Source organism: Anopheles marshallii, chromosome 2, assembly GCF_943734725.1.
Source record: "Anopheles marshallii chromosome 2, idAnoMarsDA_429_01, whole genome shotgun sequence".
Taxonomy (NCBI): Eukaryota; Metazoa; Arthropoda; class Insecta; order Diptera; family Culicidae; genus Anopheles; species Anopheles marshallii.
In genome coordinates, this window is record NC_071326.1 from 77,349,060 (window position 1) to 77,368,397 (window position 19,338).

Consider the following 19,338-nt stretch of genomic DNA (forward strand, 5'->3'; position numbering starts at 1 on the left):
GCAGTCCTGCAGGTGTAGAATAACAATCGCCTCAGGCGGGGGAAGTGTTGTGAAACGAAGTGCTCAGAAGTGATGTCGGTGTGTTTGTGTGCGTCATCGAATGTTGGCAATGTTGCCACTCGGGCTACTACAACTGTGTACGATTGGGTGTTCAGATGCAGCGCCATGTGTAAGTGTGTCCCAGCTCTAGTGTTCCCCGCTAGGTGGCTTATGAGTGTCCGTTCGCTGTCACGGAAGCAATAGAGTGTTAGAAGTAAAATTGTTCAAAAAAAAAAAAAAAAAACAAGTGCGATTAAAGTAAAACATGTGCAACTGACAAGTGAAGGAAAATTCGTCAAACAGAAAGCAAAAACGTGGTTTCGTGGTGGAACCATTCGCAAGGCAACAGGTGAAACGATTTGTGGGAAAAGGGAAGTTTTGGTGAAGTTCACGTGAATTGCCCAATTTGGTCCATGTGGTCCATTTCCGGCGCAGTGTGTTTGTGACATTTTCCCACCCCCGAAAGCAAAAAAAAAAGCCGAGGAAAATTTTCGGTTTGGAAAATTCCCTACTCGACCTGCGAAGGCAATGCAGTGCATTCGAAGTGTCGGACCCGTGGGTGGTGGCGGAGCGACCGGTGGTGTGGAACGAACGATCCTGATAAAGTCGGAAGATGCACGCGGGGTGGCGAATGGGGATGGCGTTAACGGTGCACACGACACCGACCGAAGGCCACCGGAAGGCATGGGCGAGTGTCACACCGGTCAGGTTGGGTGCGATGCGGACGATAAGAAGCAGACGGGCCGGCCGGAGGTGCGAACGTTCGTCATCAGCGAGAATCAGTGCATCGTGTACGGTGCTGGTTCAAGGCCGCCGGCCCCAACCACGCCCCCATCCTTGCCCACGTCCACGCTCCAGCAGGTGCCCGTCTCCCATCTGCCACCGAAGAAAACGCTCAAGCTGGCCCTCGGACTGCGGGGATCGGCAATGTCGCCCCCGACCATAGCGGCCGCACCCCGACAACCGTCGCCTCCCCCACTGACCCTGCGCCGGACGTCCGACGAAGCGGACCGGATGATGGCGCGGATACAGATCGTGTCCAAGGCCCACCAGCACGCGTGCGACGACGGCCTACCGGTACAGAACGGGGTGCTGGTGGGGGGAGGCGGACAGGGCGTGCACGTGATAAGGGACGGCCGGTTCTATCAACCTGCGGCCGCGTCCCCGCAGCAACAGCGCCACGAAGATTCGCCGCGCTGTGACGTCAAGAAGGAGGAGACCCGGCCGGACCCGGACCACGTGGTCCTGCTGGACGAAGGATCTTCGCGTGGATCTTACCGGGCCCAGCAGCAACAACAACACAGCAGCATCATCGTAACGAACGGTGGCCACAATTCGCCCCCACCACCACCTCCACCCACCACCCACCAAGGACGCCTTTCACCTGCCGGAAGTGGTGGGGTGGCGGTGGTGCAGCATCCGCACACTTCCAGCAGCATCGCGACAACGACCACGATACTCGTGTCGAACGAGCGTGCTTCCAGCTATAAGCCGGCAACGCAGGCTACCTCTACTACAACGACGGTTTCAAGCAGCAAGCAGCAGCAGCAACACAGCGGTAACAATCATCATCAGCACGGGCACGTAACCTCAATGCAGCCTCCACCTCCGCCGCCACCGCTGAAGCTGTCCAAGGGCGGCGGCGGACACGAGGAACCGTCCAGCTCGATGCCAGATTTGGGTAAGTACAGCGGGGCATGCAAAGCGAAAATAGCGAGCTCGGCGTTCTGTGGAATATCCAATGGCCACGCGGAAGAATTCAGTGTCTTCTCTGGCGGCAAAGCACCAGGCGGCTCCATTCGGTCACAATCGGTGTGCGGAATCGCAAACGATCGCAACTGTTAACGAGCAGATCAAACACGCTCAAGCACCGTTGCCGATCGTGGTGTGCGCGTCAGGGCGGCACGTCGCCAAAGGAGGACGGTACACCGTGAAGGTGACGGTGATGATGTCCGTCTCACCTATACGATTGCGGAAGTATTTAATAATGGCGCGCGTTAACGAACGTGATGTGCCAAATGCGGGGGTTTTTTTTTTTGCTGTTCTGTGCATAATCTTAGAGTGGGACTTTTTGTGTTGCTGGGGTTGCAAATTTTGCAAAAGAAAACAAAAAATGGCGGACGTGATGAATTACGTCAGTAGGAATGTTTTTGTTTTGTGCACTTAGAGGATTGTAATATACATCTATGCATTTATTTATATCGATTATGACTGGTAAAGATTAATTTTAGATCATAAAATGCTAAAACTGTACATAAAATGATGTATCCACAAGATTTTATTACAAGCAAGTGCTGTCATATTCTGAGTTAAATATCACCCTAATATGATAAATAGTCCTTTGGACTGTTATAGGACATTTTACCGACAGTTCAGTTAAATTAATATTTTGTATCTAAACTACATTCATTGCAATGAAAACCCTGGAGTAAAACTCCTACAATTAATTATTCAGTTCGCATTCTTAAAACGAGGATAATCTGTTCAAGTGTTTTGCCCATTATGCTCGAAAAACTCGTTATATGAGACTCCTCTATACAATTTGTATAGTTAATAAAGGGATTTATTCCATAGCTAAACAAGGCTGATTCAAAGAGCAATATTATGCCAATTCTTTAATATAGATCAACTATTAGACCAAGGATTGGCCTCAGACCCACCCTCAGACTTAAGGACATACACTTGCTGAGCTTCGCGCTGTACCGTCAGAATAATGATTGGTAACATACAAATAATTAATATTCTTTACCTTCAATACCTTTAGAATGTCTACTGGAGATTGGGAATTCTACCTCCTATCTTCATCAGTAGAATGGTTTTCCTTGGTACCGGTAACTCCACCAAGTTTTTCGGCGAATTCAATAGGATTCTTCAAAGTGCTCAGTTAGAAGATCTTTGGTATTATTGTTGTCAATTCCAAATCTTAAACCAGAGGTTGCCATCACAAGTACATTAACGATTGGTTAGCTGAGGACATTGGTCTGAGCAGCTTCTGAACCAACAATCCCAAATAAAGTGGAGCACGAGAAAAGAGTTCCACGAACCCGAATGCACATTTTGTGGGATTCTGACAATTGGAAAGGCTTGAGTAGCGTTTACATACGCTAGATAAACTCTTTAAAAGAGATACTTCTTATTTATTTAATATAATTACAACGGCTCTTAGTCGTATTATTAGTCCTATAGTGACTGCAGAGAGTACAAATTAATCAAGGCGATATCCCCCTCATCTATTGCTTTATCCCGAGTATGCTCGGTTAAGAAATACTTAAGGGAGTTAATTGCTTCAATACATTATTACCCAGTCAAGTATCAATCTTTCTTGAGTCTCTTAACACTTGATCCTATGGAATATATTTACAAATTGACAATTACACCCAACTTTATTTATTCGTCCGTTTATACATCGTAGTTTAATCAACAAAGTACTCTATACAATTGCCTATTAGTTTCGACAGAAGTACTCTTGAATGGATGGATCCGACTTTAGCACTCTTTATGGGATTCCCTAGTGTATAACAAAGAACAACAACTAAAGGCAGAGGTTATAATAAGTCGCTACCAATATTAACAAAATAATTAAAATGAGTTTTTCTTAAACATTTGATGAAACATTAGAATTATTTGATATTATTGAGAAAATAAACATTTTTAAAACTTTCGTCAACATTTTACAACAAACATCGAAAACTCCTAATGGCTCTGTAATTTCGAATAGCACTGTATAAAAGACTATTTATTACCAAAATTAAAATAAAGGATGTCCTTACTTGGTATTTTAGTAGCCGGACACGATTACTTACCTCTTTTATCAGATGATCTCTAACGCACAGATTCAATGTTCTGTAATAAATACGATGAAATTTCATAGCACAAACGAAACTTACGCAATCAACCGTTAAAGTGGGCAGTTTATTAATTTTCAAACCGATTTCAAAATGTTGCTTCCCAACACATTCCGTGATTGAAAAGCTGCGGCGTTGACCCTTAAGCACCTCGGTGCCGGTGAAATTAACTTTTTTCCAAACCAAGGACGAACGAAAGGTGTGCAGTGTACCACCGGACCGGATCGAGCCCGGCATTCGGTGCTGGAATATGTATAATTATCCTCCACCCCAGGGTCATTCATACCCACACAGACACTCGCACACATTCTGCCTCTCTCTCCTTCTCGCTCACTACCACCATGGCTATTGATCCTTGGCGTGTTTGCGATGGGGTTTTCCTTGTTCCGTAACCCCATCGGTGGTGTGCCAGGAGTGCCGAGATCCGTTCATCCCTTTCTTTCGAATCATGCGCCTTCACTTCCAGGGACACTACCCCCTAGACAACAGGGTAGCTCACCATCGTGGGGTGGCGCAGTGTTTCTTTTTCTAACGCAGGCACCATCTCCTGTGCTGCTTTTGTCCCTTTTTTTTTGTGGGCCGAGGATTATTCTTAGTCCCACTTGGATTGGAGCAGCAGCAAGCCGAACCACGATGGCCTTCACTTTGACTTTGGGTGGCCTTAATGCTCCGATGGTGCAGATGGGTGTGCGGGGTGACCTTGGGAGAGGAAGGGAAGGGGCTCGGAAAGGGAACAAAATGCCTGGCAAAGGTGGCTTTCGTGCGTGCCTTCGTGACGACCCCGAGCATGGTCACCCTGAGCACCACGCCACCCCAAAAACGAAGGGGCGGTTTGCGCATAAATCGTGCGTTTTTGGTGGCTGGTGTGATGGTAGCAGAGCAAAAAGACACCAAGAGCAACCCGGTTTCCCACCCCCACACGAAAGTGCATTAATATATCAACGTGTCTGTTGTGCTGCGCGTGGACCTTCTGTCAAAGCCCACAGCCCCACAACACACGGCACCCATCCACCGTTACCCAGTCGGTATTGTTTTGGTGCCGCGGGTCGAGGTGCTAAAGGGTTTGAAACAAAAACAATCGAGCACCGCGGGTACGCTTTTGGCAGCAATATTTTGGCAACTTTCAGCAAAACTCCTGCGCCTGCCGTCGAGGTCATGTTGTTTGCGAAATGTTGTTTGGGGAACCCCTTTTGCTGCCGGGACGATTGTTTTGACATTTCGCCCTTTTACCGACGCGCTCTGGGTAGAAGGTGAAGCGGAGCGATGATGCTTTTTTACTGCACGTTTGCTCGTTTGCTGGCACAGCTGGCAGCACGCTCCGTGCGCTTGCTTTGTTGTGTGTTGCGCTTGACCTTTACCGTGAGGATTGAAGGATTCGTACCTACGGTGCCTTATTGCTCCGTTGGCGTGCGAGAGTGTTTTCCACCCCACCTCTTTCGTAGATTAATTGCTCCCACTAGGCGAGAAAAAGCTTGAAGCTGCACGTGTCGTTGCTTCGTTCTGAAGTTGGTCTTTCGTTCCATTCTGTTTTCTTTTTTTGTGTCAATGAAATTTTCCGACCGGTCTTGTTGTGATAAACTTGCACGCTTGTTACTTGGTTTAAAGAAGTAAAAGCCAAATAAGTGAAGAAGGTATTCCTATCGCACCACTATCGACAAATCCGTCGTGAGCAAAAGCCATTGTGCAAACGGGAGAAAGTGGAGTTTTTGATTTCACTCGAGCCGTACAGCGCCCTCTGTTGGACGGGCACGGGAGCGACTGTGGATAAAACTTTTTCCGCCATTCGCTCCCAGATGGCAGCACTGGCGCAGTGAATGTGGGGAAAATGGGCGACGGCAACTGGATGAAAGCGAATGAGAAAATGGAAAACTTCGCAGCAGAAATGCGAATGGGAAGCGAAGCAAACGGGCGTTAACACTAGCCATTTTCTTTTTTTCTTCGGTTGATGGTGGATTGGTTTGAACGGGGAAAAAGCTTCCAGAAAAGCTCGGATGTCCGTGGACATACAATTATGTTGGGATAATACTATTCCAAAGACTAATTATTCAGTTAAAAACTCATTGCAAGATTTGTTATAAGTTTGATGAAAATTTTATATTTTCTATCATTAAGTATTTAATCATTGTTATCATTAACAAATGCAATGTCACTTCTTTTCTTCTAATTTTTAACGTTTCTAAGTACGTTTCAGTTGTTCAATTAAATATTTTTGTAAATATTTGGAGCTTTTAGGGCTTATAGAAAGCAACAGTACAATGTATTGTATTTTATTAACTAATAATTTTCCTAAAGGCATGTACAAATTAATTACTATTTATTATTTTTTTAATTATACAAAGTTTTGTAATTTCCTCAACATTTTTAGGAATCAAAGACGATGTTCAATACCTTCAAAATCATAATTGAAATTTGCTGTGCATGTTATTTATAGTTGTATGTTTGATTAATTGATCATTGTTTAAAACATGCTTAATTTGGCCAATTTGTTTGTTGTTTGATTTTAATTTCGATAATTTTAATAAGATATGAAACTTCAAAAAAGATATAAACTAAGGCAAGGAATTACTAAAAATACATTAAATTAAAAAAAAATTAAAGAAAATTGAATAAAAAGGAAATGATACAAATGTCTAAGACTGTCGAACAAAAGAGAAAGATGAGTAAAACCATACAAGAAACATTTAGAAGTGCACAGTGAAAGAAAAAAGAAAGAGTGAAATGCAAGAGCTGAAAGAAAGAGAAGGAGAAACGATGAAAGAGTGTGAGAAGGAATGTAATATTTTCGATACTCGAAACGAAAAAGTGTAAAGGGTAAGACGGGAAGAAGAAATTGGACGTGGGTTGAATGAGTATTTGTGTGTGTGTGTGCGATAAAGGGGAGAAGGAAACCGCCCCCCACCAAATGAGGGGTAGTGTGCGGTGCGAAGTTCGATGAACCGCAAGAGAAATTGAACGGCCACCAAGTGTTCCACCCAAGTTTCGGACACGTTGGGCCGGTCAGTTTGGTGGCATTTTTGTCTCCCACCAGTTTTGGCTCACGCGTTTCATCGTTTTGATTGAGGAAACCCGTTGCAATATGGTGGCGCAAAGGTAGGGTTACTGACTGTGAGCACCGTATGTGTGTGTGTGGTACGGCAATGTCTTCTGAACTATCGGGTGGGTGAGGAAGCCAGTGGGTCATGGGTAGCAAATGTGTCGTTTGCGTGGTGGAGCACACGGAACACACGTGAAGGTGTGTGAAAGTGTGTGGAGTTGGAAGTTGTGTATGTGTCCCGCCTCATGCCTAAAGTTCATTTGCCATCGCGTTGCGTGGTTTCATCGTGTAATTGTTGCACACAGCATGTTCGACACATGCAGCCATTATTATGCTTTCGATCAAGCTATCAATCGATCGTCGACCGAGGGAAGTTGATGCTTTCACCTCCACTCGATCAGCTCGTTGCCAAGGAGACGGAGATGAACGCGTGACGACGAACCCACGAAAGAGAAAGGTGGACAAAAAATGCAGCAAGCAGTGGCGAAGGAAATTCTTTCGGTGTGTGACTTTTATCACTGATTTTGCTTAAAATGCATCCCGAACGGCCATTCACAAACAGGCGGGATAGTGTTAGCAGCACGGCAGAAGGTAAGAGCGCTTACTACAAACACTCTACAGTCCTCTGCTGCCAAAGACCTTAAACATTGCCGAGATGGTTGACCTCTGGTAAGAGTTTCCTTTAGCTCAGCCAGAAGAAAAGTAAAACAAACGCTGTGCACCACACAGCGAGGTGACATTTGGAAAGTAAAACCGATCGACACCGGCGCCGACCAAGGCCAATTTCACTGGTTCGTTTCGAAATCACGCTCCAAGATAACTGCCGGTGGTTATTCCAGGGCAAAAGAAAAAAAACAAGGAAAGGAACATCGTTGCACACGGTGAAGGTCTCTACCAGCGTCACCCACGCGATCTCCACGTTGGGGGCATTGAATTGAAGTTGGAAGAAATGAAGGAACAAGCGAATGTTAAAGAAAAATAGGACACTGGACGTTGAAAATGAAGGCGAAATTCACCAACCCGATTACGATGGTTTGGTTGCTTCAGTTGGGAAAAGTAGTGGAAAACTTTATGCTAGTAGGGAAAGGGGTAGAGGAAGGGAAAGGAGAAACGTAGTGATAGAGGAGGAGACTGGGTCATAAATATTTGCCATTTTGGTCCCGAGTGAAAGTGATATACATTTCGTCTCCGTGGGTCGATTGTATGGAAAATAAATCGTTCGCTTAATTGGCACATATTTTTTCTTTGTTTTGCAGCATTTAACATTGCTGTCGTCGAATGTTGAGTTTGTCAGTTTCAATTTCCAGCTTCTTTTGGAGAACTCTTTTCTAGATAATAATGTTTGGTATATCGAATGTTTGTGACATTTTATGTGAAAATATTAGAAAACATTTTATTTTCTATGTTTCTTTTGATTACTTAAGTATTGTTAACAGAAGTGTGGGACACACTGATAATGAGTTAATTCATATACACATCTGCATAGCTCGAATATCGTTTGACACGTCATTTATATTACATATTGACGTATCGAATACTAATTTACTCAGTACGAAGGATACCCTCAAGGTGAATGTAGCATCTCAGCTTAAAGTCTATACAAAGTTTCATATCAGGCTACTCGAAAATAAAATGTTTACCTTTATTTCGTCATTTTATAAGCTTCAAACTAGGTTAATCAATATTAAAAAAAAAATAATTGCATTAAAATTACTTCACTTAGCAATAAAAAGTTATCAATAGTTATTAGTTTAAGTTATTCTAGTTATTTTAAAAGTCAAAAATTGACCATGACCATTGACCAAAATTGAAAGAGATTGTCAATAACATTTCGTGAATCATTTTGATGTTTAAAGTATGCAAAATACAAGTAAAATTGAGTTGAAGAAATTAACTTCACAAAATTCGACTGAAATGCTGAAGAAGTATGAAGCGTAAAAATGGAATTTTTATTCTTCAGAGTTATCTGAAGCATCTTTTGAAAATGTCTAAATGAAAATAATACTCATAGCTGTCTGTTTTGGGATAATCCTAGCAACTGCCATTTTGGTTAAAGATTTCAAATCCATGAAATATAATGGGTTATTAGTTAGGAAAATATAAGAGTTCTACGAATTCGAGGTACAGGAAACTATTTCTTAGTCCTTCTCAGGCTCAAGTGGACCTTATAGGGATATCTGGGGAATTTCTAGTACTTTCTGAAACTTTGTCGAAATAATATCCATTTCTTTTAAAGGAAGTTTTTTTTTGTAGGAACAATAATATTTGAGACAAATTTCGAAAAAAATCTCCACATTCTACAAATTTCCTCTACAAGTTCCAATCTAACTTGGAAAATATCCAGAAATAGCTTTAAGTTTAACACTTTAGCTCATAAGCGCTGCTATTAGACGTTAATTTGTAATATATTTGAATAGTAACGTACGGAGAATTGAGTTCCAAGTGGAAAACTATACATAAATTCTAAATTTATATCTCATTCATCTCTGAATCGGCGTATACTACGTGATTCTGTAAAATATTTTATTATGAAGCAGTAAATTAAATTAGACACAATAATGCAAACATGCATTTTAATATTGCAATTGTTTTTAACAACCTTTTCCATCACACAATTTAAATCGTCCACAAATCAAAACGTGAGAAATAAGCAAATAACGCTTAGCCGCGTTGCTCTTTGCGCTGCGTTCTCTGGCTCCCTGACGGTAATTTGCATGCCAGCAGATCACGCGTTGCATTCTTAAGATGCATTTTTCGCGTGCAAAGATGCATCACGTATTCATAGTGCCGCTCGCGGACCGCTTGGTTCTGGTTGCCTCGGTTATTCTTAGAAACTATGCTCGCACAGACGAATACTGATGCGCACACGAGCATTATGTGCCGCTCAATGTGTCGTTTATGCGTGCCCGTATTTTACGCAACGGGTTTATAATGTTGCAAAATAATGCCAACATCATTTGCACACTGTTGGCACGGGAAAACAAAAGCAGCGCGATTCTTTCTAAAACTGCATCGCTTTGTGTCGAACGCATGGCTGTAGTAGGGCAGCGGCACAAAGGCGAACCTCGCACGCGTGGGGCCCTCCCTCCATGAGTCAACGAACCCTTTTTGCCGTGGTTGAGACGGTCGCGAGATCGTACCACGAGCGGTGGACGGCGACCCACACGAGATATGCAACCTCTCCCCGTGGTTCGGAGCCACTTCATGCTAAAAAGGTTCATGACCGAGATGAAATGATCGTGTCTTTCATCCCCCTTTCCGCACCCTTGCGCACCCCTGCAAAGGGCGCACACTCACCGCTTCGATCGCAAAAAAACTGGGCAGTAAGTCAGAAGAGTGTGCCTAACATATAGCTCTCGCTGGAACCGATTTCTGTCGCACTCAATCGTAGCGATCATCACTATGGTGGGATGGAAATAGTGCTCTCGCCCGCCAGCATTGTCGTTCTGCACCGTCCCGCCAGCCCGTACACGCAGCTTTGGTGCACATTTTTGCACTTTGCACATGACGCTCGCTGGAACGTACTGGCTGCAGCAGTATACGTTCGGTACAGAAGGGAAGGATGTCTACCCAGTTTTTTTTATTTGCGCCCGCTGAGCTTGAATTAGGTTCATGACCGACTCTAGTGCGGTAAGATCGGGTTCAGTATGCGAGGCCTCCTGCCATGAGTAAGCAGTAACTGATAAAGACCTTTTGAGGGGTTGAGGGACGGTTAGCAATGAGCCAGTGCCAGTGCCCTTTCGTCTGTGCATTATAACGCGCATCTCTCGCAATCTCTCTGACACGCTTGTGTTTTATAGTAAATATTCTCTTCCAACTGGAAACGATTGTCCGACGTGGAGCATTGCGTGAATCATCCGATTGGTTCTGGCTTGGCGATCGCGCTTAAGTCATGATTCACCGTTCAAGGTTTTTTTTTGGAAGAAGTAGTAGCCAGTAAGAACACCTTCCCACCAACTCCACCATTGGTCTCACGCGCCTAATATGGGCCAAAAATCATTTCCACCATTTCGTTCGATCTTTTCCATCCCTATAGTTAGTATATCTTGCGATCAAACACAAAAGCAAACAGTCGAACCACAATCCGAACGGGTTTTTAATTTGTTCCTCCATTCTTTTGACGCTGTGCGGTGATGGAAAGCTTCTTGGAGACAATTCAAATTTTCGGGCTCTTGTCGAATCTTGCGATCTTTTCTGAGCAGCACATAAATGGTTAAAGCAGGTTTCCCGTTTTGGGGGTTCTATTGTGTGTATTGGAGGGGGAGTTCTGTTTTCAAGCCGGCTTGTTAGTTCACATGCGTCTTAAAAGTGTGACGCACTCCAGATGTTCGACTTAAGAAGGAAGTTACATATCCATATGACAGGTCCAAGAAAAGAGTAAATAATCCACGACTGATTCCAACCCTTAAATGTAGCACATGAATTGCATAACTTAAGGCGTGTTATCACTTGAGCCTTTTCTGGTTAAATTACCCTAAAGTTATGCAATACGTGTGACAAAAACATCTTTTACGGCGCATTTTGCAAAACAAAACATGCTATTTAAGGCTTTTTAATATGCCTGTTTGATATAGAGAAAAAAACTAATCTAATTTTATACTCCAATTAACTCCAAGTCCAAAAAAATTTTTAAAATATCTCTCCTATGTTCATTTACTTTTGTTGGTGCAAATCTAACTCCCAAAAAACAAAAAAAAAGCGAACAACCTAAGTAGCGAACGGAGCAAACTAATCTCCATGATAACGATCTGGCAACACGGTGGCGGTCGGGTTTCAGTTGGGTACACCTTTTCCGGAGGTTCATTCAACCTGCTGCCATCGCACAAATGCTCACGGTCATCGCCAAGCACCGCCAAAGCGGTTTGGCATTTTTGGTCGCGCAAATTTACGTACCGCTGAAGACGCCCGCCAATGATCTCGGCAGTGTGGATCACCCGCCATTGGAGAGCCATCCGAAAATGGGGTTCGATTTCGAACACGACACTAAAATGGCCTCCAATTAGCACAAGAATCGACCACCGAAGGTGATTAAATATGATCACTTCCGCGTGGACAGAGCAGCGATACGAATGAAGCCATTTGTTTGCGTGGCGAACCAGAGCTGATGTTGGTGATTGAATAAATTCGCCATGTGGCGAGGGAAACTATTAATAAAATTTGGGCACATTTGTTTCCACAACTTCTTCATGACTGTTGACATACCGTGTGTCTCTAGTTGATTTTCCCCAGACTCGACTTTCCCTGACAAAAAAAAGCAACCTCACTTTCGTTGCTATTTTCCCGTCTGTCCAATTTTCCAACCGTGGCATTTGTGTCTCTTTTTTGCCTGAATCCAAAATTTCGATAGAAAAAATAGAAAGAAACCTCACAGACGCACATTTAAAGCCCCCGGTTTTTTTTTTGTTCACGTGGGTCTCGAGAGATGAAAAAAGGAGAAAGAAATCTTGCATAGCACCGCAACATTATGCTACGTGTTGCTTCTTCTCGCATACTTCTCCCAAGCAGCAGCAGCGAATGAAAAAAACAAAGATCAAACCGAACCTTCACTTTCAACGAGCGAAAGTGTTACCTTTCTTCGGCAGTTCGCTTTTGCACTTTCTTCGCAGCTTTCTTTGCAGCTTGCACACGGCTCCGGCTGTTTTTCTGTCTTCCTTTAGCACTGCTTCACTCTCTCTCTCTCTCTTTCTCTCGCGCACACACTTTCGTTGTGGGGAGCTTTTGCATTCGGTGATCCGGACAGCAGTAGATCGTGGGTTTCACCTTCCGACGGCCGATGATGACGATCGTGCATCCAAAATGGGGTACATGAACCCAGTTTTTTCTTCCCTTCCCAACCCCACAGAGGGTGATGAACCCACACGGTTCGGGGTGGAAGAAAAAAATCATTTAAAAAGGCGTCTGTTTTTTAAGGTGAGTTTTTGCTACTGGAAGCAGTTTGGGAGTGTGTTATTACATTGTTGTTTCACTTGGTCAGTGGATTTGTTGTGTGTTGTTCCCTGAGATTGGGTTTCCTTGTCTTACTGGGGATATGGCGTTTGTTTAGAGTATCGCTTTTTTTATTTTTATATATTTCTTTCCATTTCTCTTGTATGTTATGGCGAACGTATAGACGAGACATTAACTTTTGTGGTCGTTTCGTTGCTTGAAAGTGCAGTTTTGGCTTTCTATTGCGATGGATAGCAATAAAGTGTGTGGCATGCAACTTTCTTTATATAAATTTTGAAGCGGAAATCAAGTAAGAAATATTAAAATGAGAAGCCTGGAGCAGACATCATCTACTCCGTAAATTGAAGCATTTCCTTAAATGTGAAGTAAATCTTAGATTGTGGTTGAATTATTAATTAAGGTCCAAATTCTACATCACGATTAGAAACATCTCAACGTCATCGTTGATTCTGGTAACCGAATTCAAACCTTCAAATTCAAATGTTGAGAGATTGAAAAACAATATGCTTAATTTCTTTTTCAATAATAAATCAATTAGTCAAATACAACTGTGAACTTCTTCCAGCACTCCTGCTTTCCTAGTACACCAGCACATATCATCCGAAGAGTATTACTCCAAATCTATATTCTGAAGATATAAGAATCTTCAGAGATACTTAAATTCTTCAAGAATTAGAAATCTTCGTAGATTCATTAATCCTCAAAGATTCTTAAAACCTCAAATACTCTTAAGTCCTCAATGATGCATATTCAGACTACATAAAGCTTCAAGAGTTCATGAATTCCATAATCTTTTCAGATTCTTGAGGTTTTAGAGAGTCGATTCATGATTTGAATGACTTCTAATTGAAGATTCGTATGAATGAATCTCTTCTTCAAAAATGCACTAAGCACAGCATTATTTTTCATCTGAATTTTATGCCAAAATATCTGACTTCGTTTATCTCCCAAACCTCTATTGTTGGCTACCAGTAGAGCTCGCATGCAGTACAACACACAATAATTGAGTGTAAAGTGCTGCTAAAAAGTAGGTGAACGGCTCGTGTGTAACATCCACCAACTAACAAGGGTGATAAAAAGAATGCATTCGATGCTCTTCGAGCCGCAGCTGCTTATCTGCCGTGCCCGATTGCTGACGTTCGACGGCTACATTGTGCAGTGCAGTGTTGTGAAGGTGGCATTAGACCTCGTACAAACGTACCGTGCGTACCACTCCACCCCATGTGTGGCATTGCGCTGGATCATTGACTGGCAAACAGGGAGGGGAAGGTCAGGAAATCGGGCCGATAGTGGGGCTTCTTCGGACCGTTGCGGGGATGTATCCTTGAGAAAGTTCAGCACTTTATCTCGGTCGTTGACATCCACCTTATCCCACTCGGCGTCTCTCTCTCTCTCCCTTTTGGTTTTTCCCTTCCGACCATCCTTTCCCCTTGTTTCAGCGTGCCTATGAAGACGAATTGGATTGTAATGGGATAGGACAAAACACAAATACAACTTCTCTCTCTCTCTCTCTCTCTCTCTCTCTATCTCTCTCTCTGCCCGATAACGCCAGCTGGTAATAGGAGCCTGGGTGACGGTGGGCGAGATGGTTTGGTAGATTGTAAGTTATCGTTATCAGAAATAAGGCTCCCTCCTCGATTCCCGAATCTCATCCCCGACTCCTGTTACTCATTGGAATATGTACTTGGGCTGAGATGTGTTTGTTTCGCTCGAACGTGCGATGCTCAAGCATATAAGAGTCAGGGCAGTAGGTAACATGATAAGTTGGTTTAATGTTTGTGCCGTGTCAGTAAACCAGCAGCATCAGCACTTTTGTTGGTTTATGTCATTTGTGTCCATGTTGGTCAAATTATCGGAGAAATAAGCTGATAATAAGACTTATTGCTGGGCTACTTTTGGACAGACCGTTTCCCTGAGAGGATGGATTTGACAGCTGTCAAAAAATGTGTTGTTTTGCCTCTAGCATCTACTAATCGCAGGTGTCGAAAATCGAGACAAACTTTTACATCAACCCTGGCAGTAACTGTACCTGCAACTACTCTGCCGCACACATCCAACTCTGTACATAACACCCTGAACGCGTTAGCATTCCACATCTAAATGTCCGGGTTGATTGTTTGTGGCCCGGGGTGGGGGTTGAGATTACGAAGGCCACAAGGCCGTTTGAATTATATTTTATTATTTGCTGCTCATATCGCACACATGTGCGTGTCATGTTTGCCCTTGAAATTGGATGAGGCAGCTCATATCGTACGGTGCACCCAGTCCGGTGTGGGTGGCGCGATGGAAGATGATAAACTGTGTCCCACACTGGGGTACTGATAGCCAGTACACACACACACACACCTACACAATATCGATAGAACTTTTTGACATACAGCAAACCAATCTGTGTACAGTTTTTTCTTCTTGTTGTAATTGAGTAATCGGCGTGGAGCGCGGTGAAGGTGGTGTCGCGACGAGAAGTCGTGACATTTCAGATATTAGCGTTTGGCTCACCCCTTCCCGGTTTTTGGGAGGGGTGGCATAATACGTAATGATTGTCCTTGGTGACACAAAGGCAAATGTGTGCAGTGTTTGTGTCCCGTTTTTTACTTCCTGCCCCCTGTGCCAATCGGCCTGGCCCGGCTCAGATGCTACGCGACGGGAGCACTTCCATCCTTCCGCGTCGCTTGGGTCACCAACCAACCAACCAAAAAAAAAAAAACACGATCATTCCTGTACTGTTAGCATGCAAAAGACAAAACTCGTTCGAAATTGCGCATTATATCTCTCTCGTTCCTTCTCCCACAGCTGGCCGAACGGATTCTAAATTTAATTTTAAAATACGTTTTTTTTGCGTCGCATTTCAAGGTCAACCACCGGTTCTCGCATTTCCAACCCACCGTTTTCAATTAGCAACGAAAAAAAAAATCACCAGACTCACTGCCCTTCTCACCTACATCCCAGCCGAGACACAGCCCCTCCCCGCACGGCCACCGCATGCTACGGGGTTCCGGGGTGGATGCGGGAAGAGATGGTGTGGAAAGGGGGAAGAGGTTTATTTTTTTCCACCCCTGTTTGCACCGTTTATTTACTTAGCACCGAAAATGTGTGGCACTGGAGCACACACAGCCGCATATTCGATAGTGAGCTAGTGACGCACCGTGAGCACCCGACCGGGCCTTTAGTGGCCGTAGTAGTAAATGTCACAGTGTGCGGCTTAACACGGCTCCACGCGTCGGAGCATGAGTTCGCTTCCGGGGTTCTCTCGCATTTATTTGGAGTGTTTAACGTTTGCCCGGACACAAAAGGCCACCAATTCTCCCACCCCTCACCCACCGACGCCCAAGGACATGCGGCAACTAATGGCGCATACGTAAAGCTCATAAACCAGCTATCGTCGGTGACATCAGGAAGGCAAATCGAAAAATCGACAAATCCTCCAACGGTTTTTTTTTGTTTTCTTTTCCGTTGGTCGATGAACGCAACAATATGCGCCGATTTTTTCCCTCAATGTCGCTCGTGTTGTCGGTCATCGACTATTTGGCCGAGGCGAAGGTGAAGGCGGCACGATAAGATAAGCGTTGCTTTGCCCGCACGCGGGTCACAGAAGAGTGCCGGAGAGGAGGTGGAGTAATTGGGTGGCATTTAATGGTGGGAATGTGGTGGATGTAACAAACAAAACACACACCGTACAATCGATTGAATAATAATCAACCTTTACGTCGTGCCCCGGACAGTGTCCCCACAGTCGGCCCCTATTTGCTCCGGTGGAGCTACCAAACGACGAATCTGTAAAAAAAATCTGTTTCTTTCTTATTTTGGCGAATTTTTGCTTTTGCATCCTGCTCACACGGAGAACCGACAGTTGGCGTTGGGCCCTAAAGCAAGCAAAGGAAATCAAACGCCGTCGCTAGGAAGATGGGGCCACCGTTGTGCTCACATTCCTCTTCTACTAGACTCGGGAAGTTACTCGTACGGACAACACAGCCACAAACAAGGATGCAGCTAGCGGCAAGTTTGATTCGTGCGAGTGAGAGAGAGAGAGAGAGGGAGAAAGAGAGCTAGGCAAGGAGGATCAATAAACGCGCGGAAGGTCAAACTGCCAGCCACAAACACACACTCACCGAGCCCCCTGGGCGAAACTGCGAATCTAGACTTGAGGCAACGACTTTGAGTAGAGCGATGAGCAGGGGAGAGTTTCGCATCAGTCAGAAGATCACAGGCCGGACAAGTGTGAATTGTCATACAGATGAATCGACATGAATGTTTGCTTGTGTCATCCATCTGTCAAATTCAATGTCATCTCTTGTTATTTCTCATTTATAAGATTTATGTAAATTTTAATTAAAATGCATATGTTTTGTGTTAAATAGAAGGGGTTTTAAACCACCCACAATCATTTGCTAATATAGTAATTATAAATTTTGTCCTTACAGAAGTGTAACATCCACTTTTGTGAGAAAAAAACCGGCATTTAATTCATTTCTAATTCGCTCTTATTCACTCTTAAAATATACGTTAATGAGTGTCACCGTCGCAGGGGGGAACCAAATGACTGGGTCGGCCATTAAATATTGCTCGCTAAACCATTAATGCTTTCCAGCTGCTGCTGTACCAGTGTGTTTCGTCATTTCACGCTGGTATTTAACACACTGACACAGAGGTTTTGTTTTCGTACGATCGTTTATTTCGCCGATTCTGGTACGCTCGTTCTGCCCACTTGGCGTGTGATGCACTAACATTGTCACTAATAATGGGAGCGTTTTGAGATTTTTCTTTTTCCCGCACTTCAATTTGACGTCACAGCGTGATGCGTGCGGTACGAAGCTGGTACGACCGGAGGGAAGACATAATTGGGGAATAATTATTGACTTATTCTTTGGATGCTTTTTAAAAGCTTTGCCCAATTTTACCCGAGTCAGAATGAGCTCGGGGCATGTTCTGAAATATGTCAGCGTGCTGCATTATTTGTTACAAGGGTCTGTGAAAGAATAAGAAAAAATGTATAATTTACATATATTTGGCGGAACAGTACAATTAGCCTTGAAGCATGTGAAAAGTTGGTTTAACATTGAAAATAAAAAGTTAAAAAAGAGTTGAAAGTGAAGTTAGAAAAAAATAATAATTAAACTGAAACATTTGTAACTGTAACAACTGTAAAAAACAATAACAAGAACCACTTAAAAGAAAAACAAATCTGAAAAATTGAACAGAAAAGAATGAAAGAAAAACGAAAAAATGAAACATCAAGCATCGCAAAACATAAAATGTACATGCGAAAGTACGAACTAGTGATAATACTGAAAATAAAAGAAACAAAAAACCACGAGAAGAAGAAAAAACAAAGCAAAATTACGATTTTGTTTGATTATCAACTGCTACGTTCTTGTTCTGATGTGCATTGCTTTCTTTTGGCAACAACTGCTCATTATTTTGTTCCTTCTGTTTATTCTTGTTGCCTCATTGTTTTGTTCTTTTTGCTTTTGGTTTCGTGCTGCGAAACTTTTATACCACCTGCAAAAACCGGAAACCCGAACGTGTACTGAAGCCTTGCCAGTGTGCCAAAAATCGAGTCGGCAGAGTCAAACAAACCGATGCCTAACCGTCCCAAACGGTGCTAGTGTATCACGAGGGTAATAAGTGTGTGTGAGAGGGAGAGAGAGATGAGGATGATAGTGTACTTTACCACGTACGTCATCGTTTGTCCCAATGCGAATTACCTCCACTGACTGTGTGTGTATGTGTGTTTTTGATGTTCGCAAAGGTAAGCATGATGGCTGCCTGTATCTGTGCCGCGCACGTTCTCGCCTCGCGTTCACGTTCACGTTCATGGCCGTTCGTTTCGAACAGTCGTGGAGGTGTGTTGGAGCGAGACCGTGATGCTGTCCAGGTGACGCGTGATTGAAACAAAACACACCAAACCGCAAGAAGACCTTGCTCCTTGCGAACTCGCTGTGCTGTATCTCGGGGCTTTTGTTTTTCGCCGCGCAGACGGTACGCAGCCTAAATGTCATCCGGCATTACTCAGGGTCTGTTGCCAACCTACTACCGCACTGACAGTTCTGCGTCGGCACACCTGTGTCCGGGCAAGAAGTCACTGCCGTTCGGTGCTTAGGACGCAAACCCTTGCGGAGAGTTGAACCGTTGCGAAAGATCGTGCCCGGCGCGTACTTTCGATGGAATCGATCAAACCGGTTCCGGAAATGGGAAACATTGGGGGCTTTGAGCTGACACCGTAGCAATGGCGTCGTTCGGTGGCGAAACGACTGTGCGGGGCAGAGTCTTAGGCGAAGGACTCCTGCTGACACTGTTCGATGACCGCCATCCTCATCGCGTGGTTCGGAACCGTTCAAGGTGGGTAGGGCAGCCAACTTAAGCAAAGCTCAATAAATCGTCTACCGTTTTCGACGGTAGAACGGCCGATAAAAGAGGAGAGTAGTGACCTATGGTAGATCCGTAGGGTATGCATACTGAGATATTTAGAAGCGG

At 44.0% G+C, this 19,338-nt stretch overlaps 1 protein-coding gene across 1 annotated transcript in view; it reads left to right on the plus strand.

The window, feature by feature from the left end:
- The first annotated feature begins 567 nt into the window (after positions 1 to 567).
- LOC128710260 (ecdysone-induced protein 75B, isoforms C/D) overlaps positions 568 to 19,338 on the plus strand; it is an 87,440-nt gene continuing 68,669 nt past the window's right edge. Inside the window, exon 1 of the mRNA XM_053805306.1 lies at positions 568 to 1,720. Within this exon, the coding sequence (XP_053661281.1) occupies positions 568 to 1,720 (1,153 nt within the window). The remainder of the gene's footprint in view (positions 1,721 to 19,338) is intronic.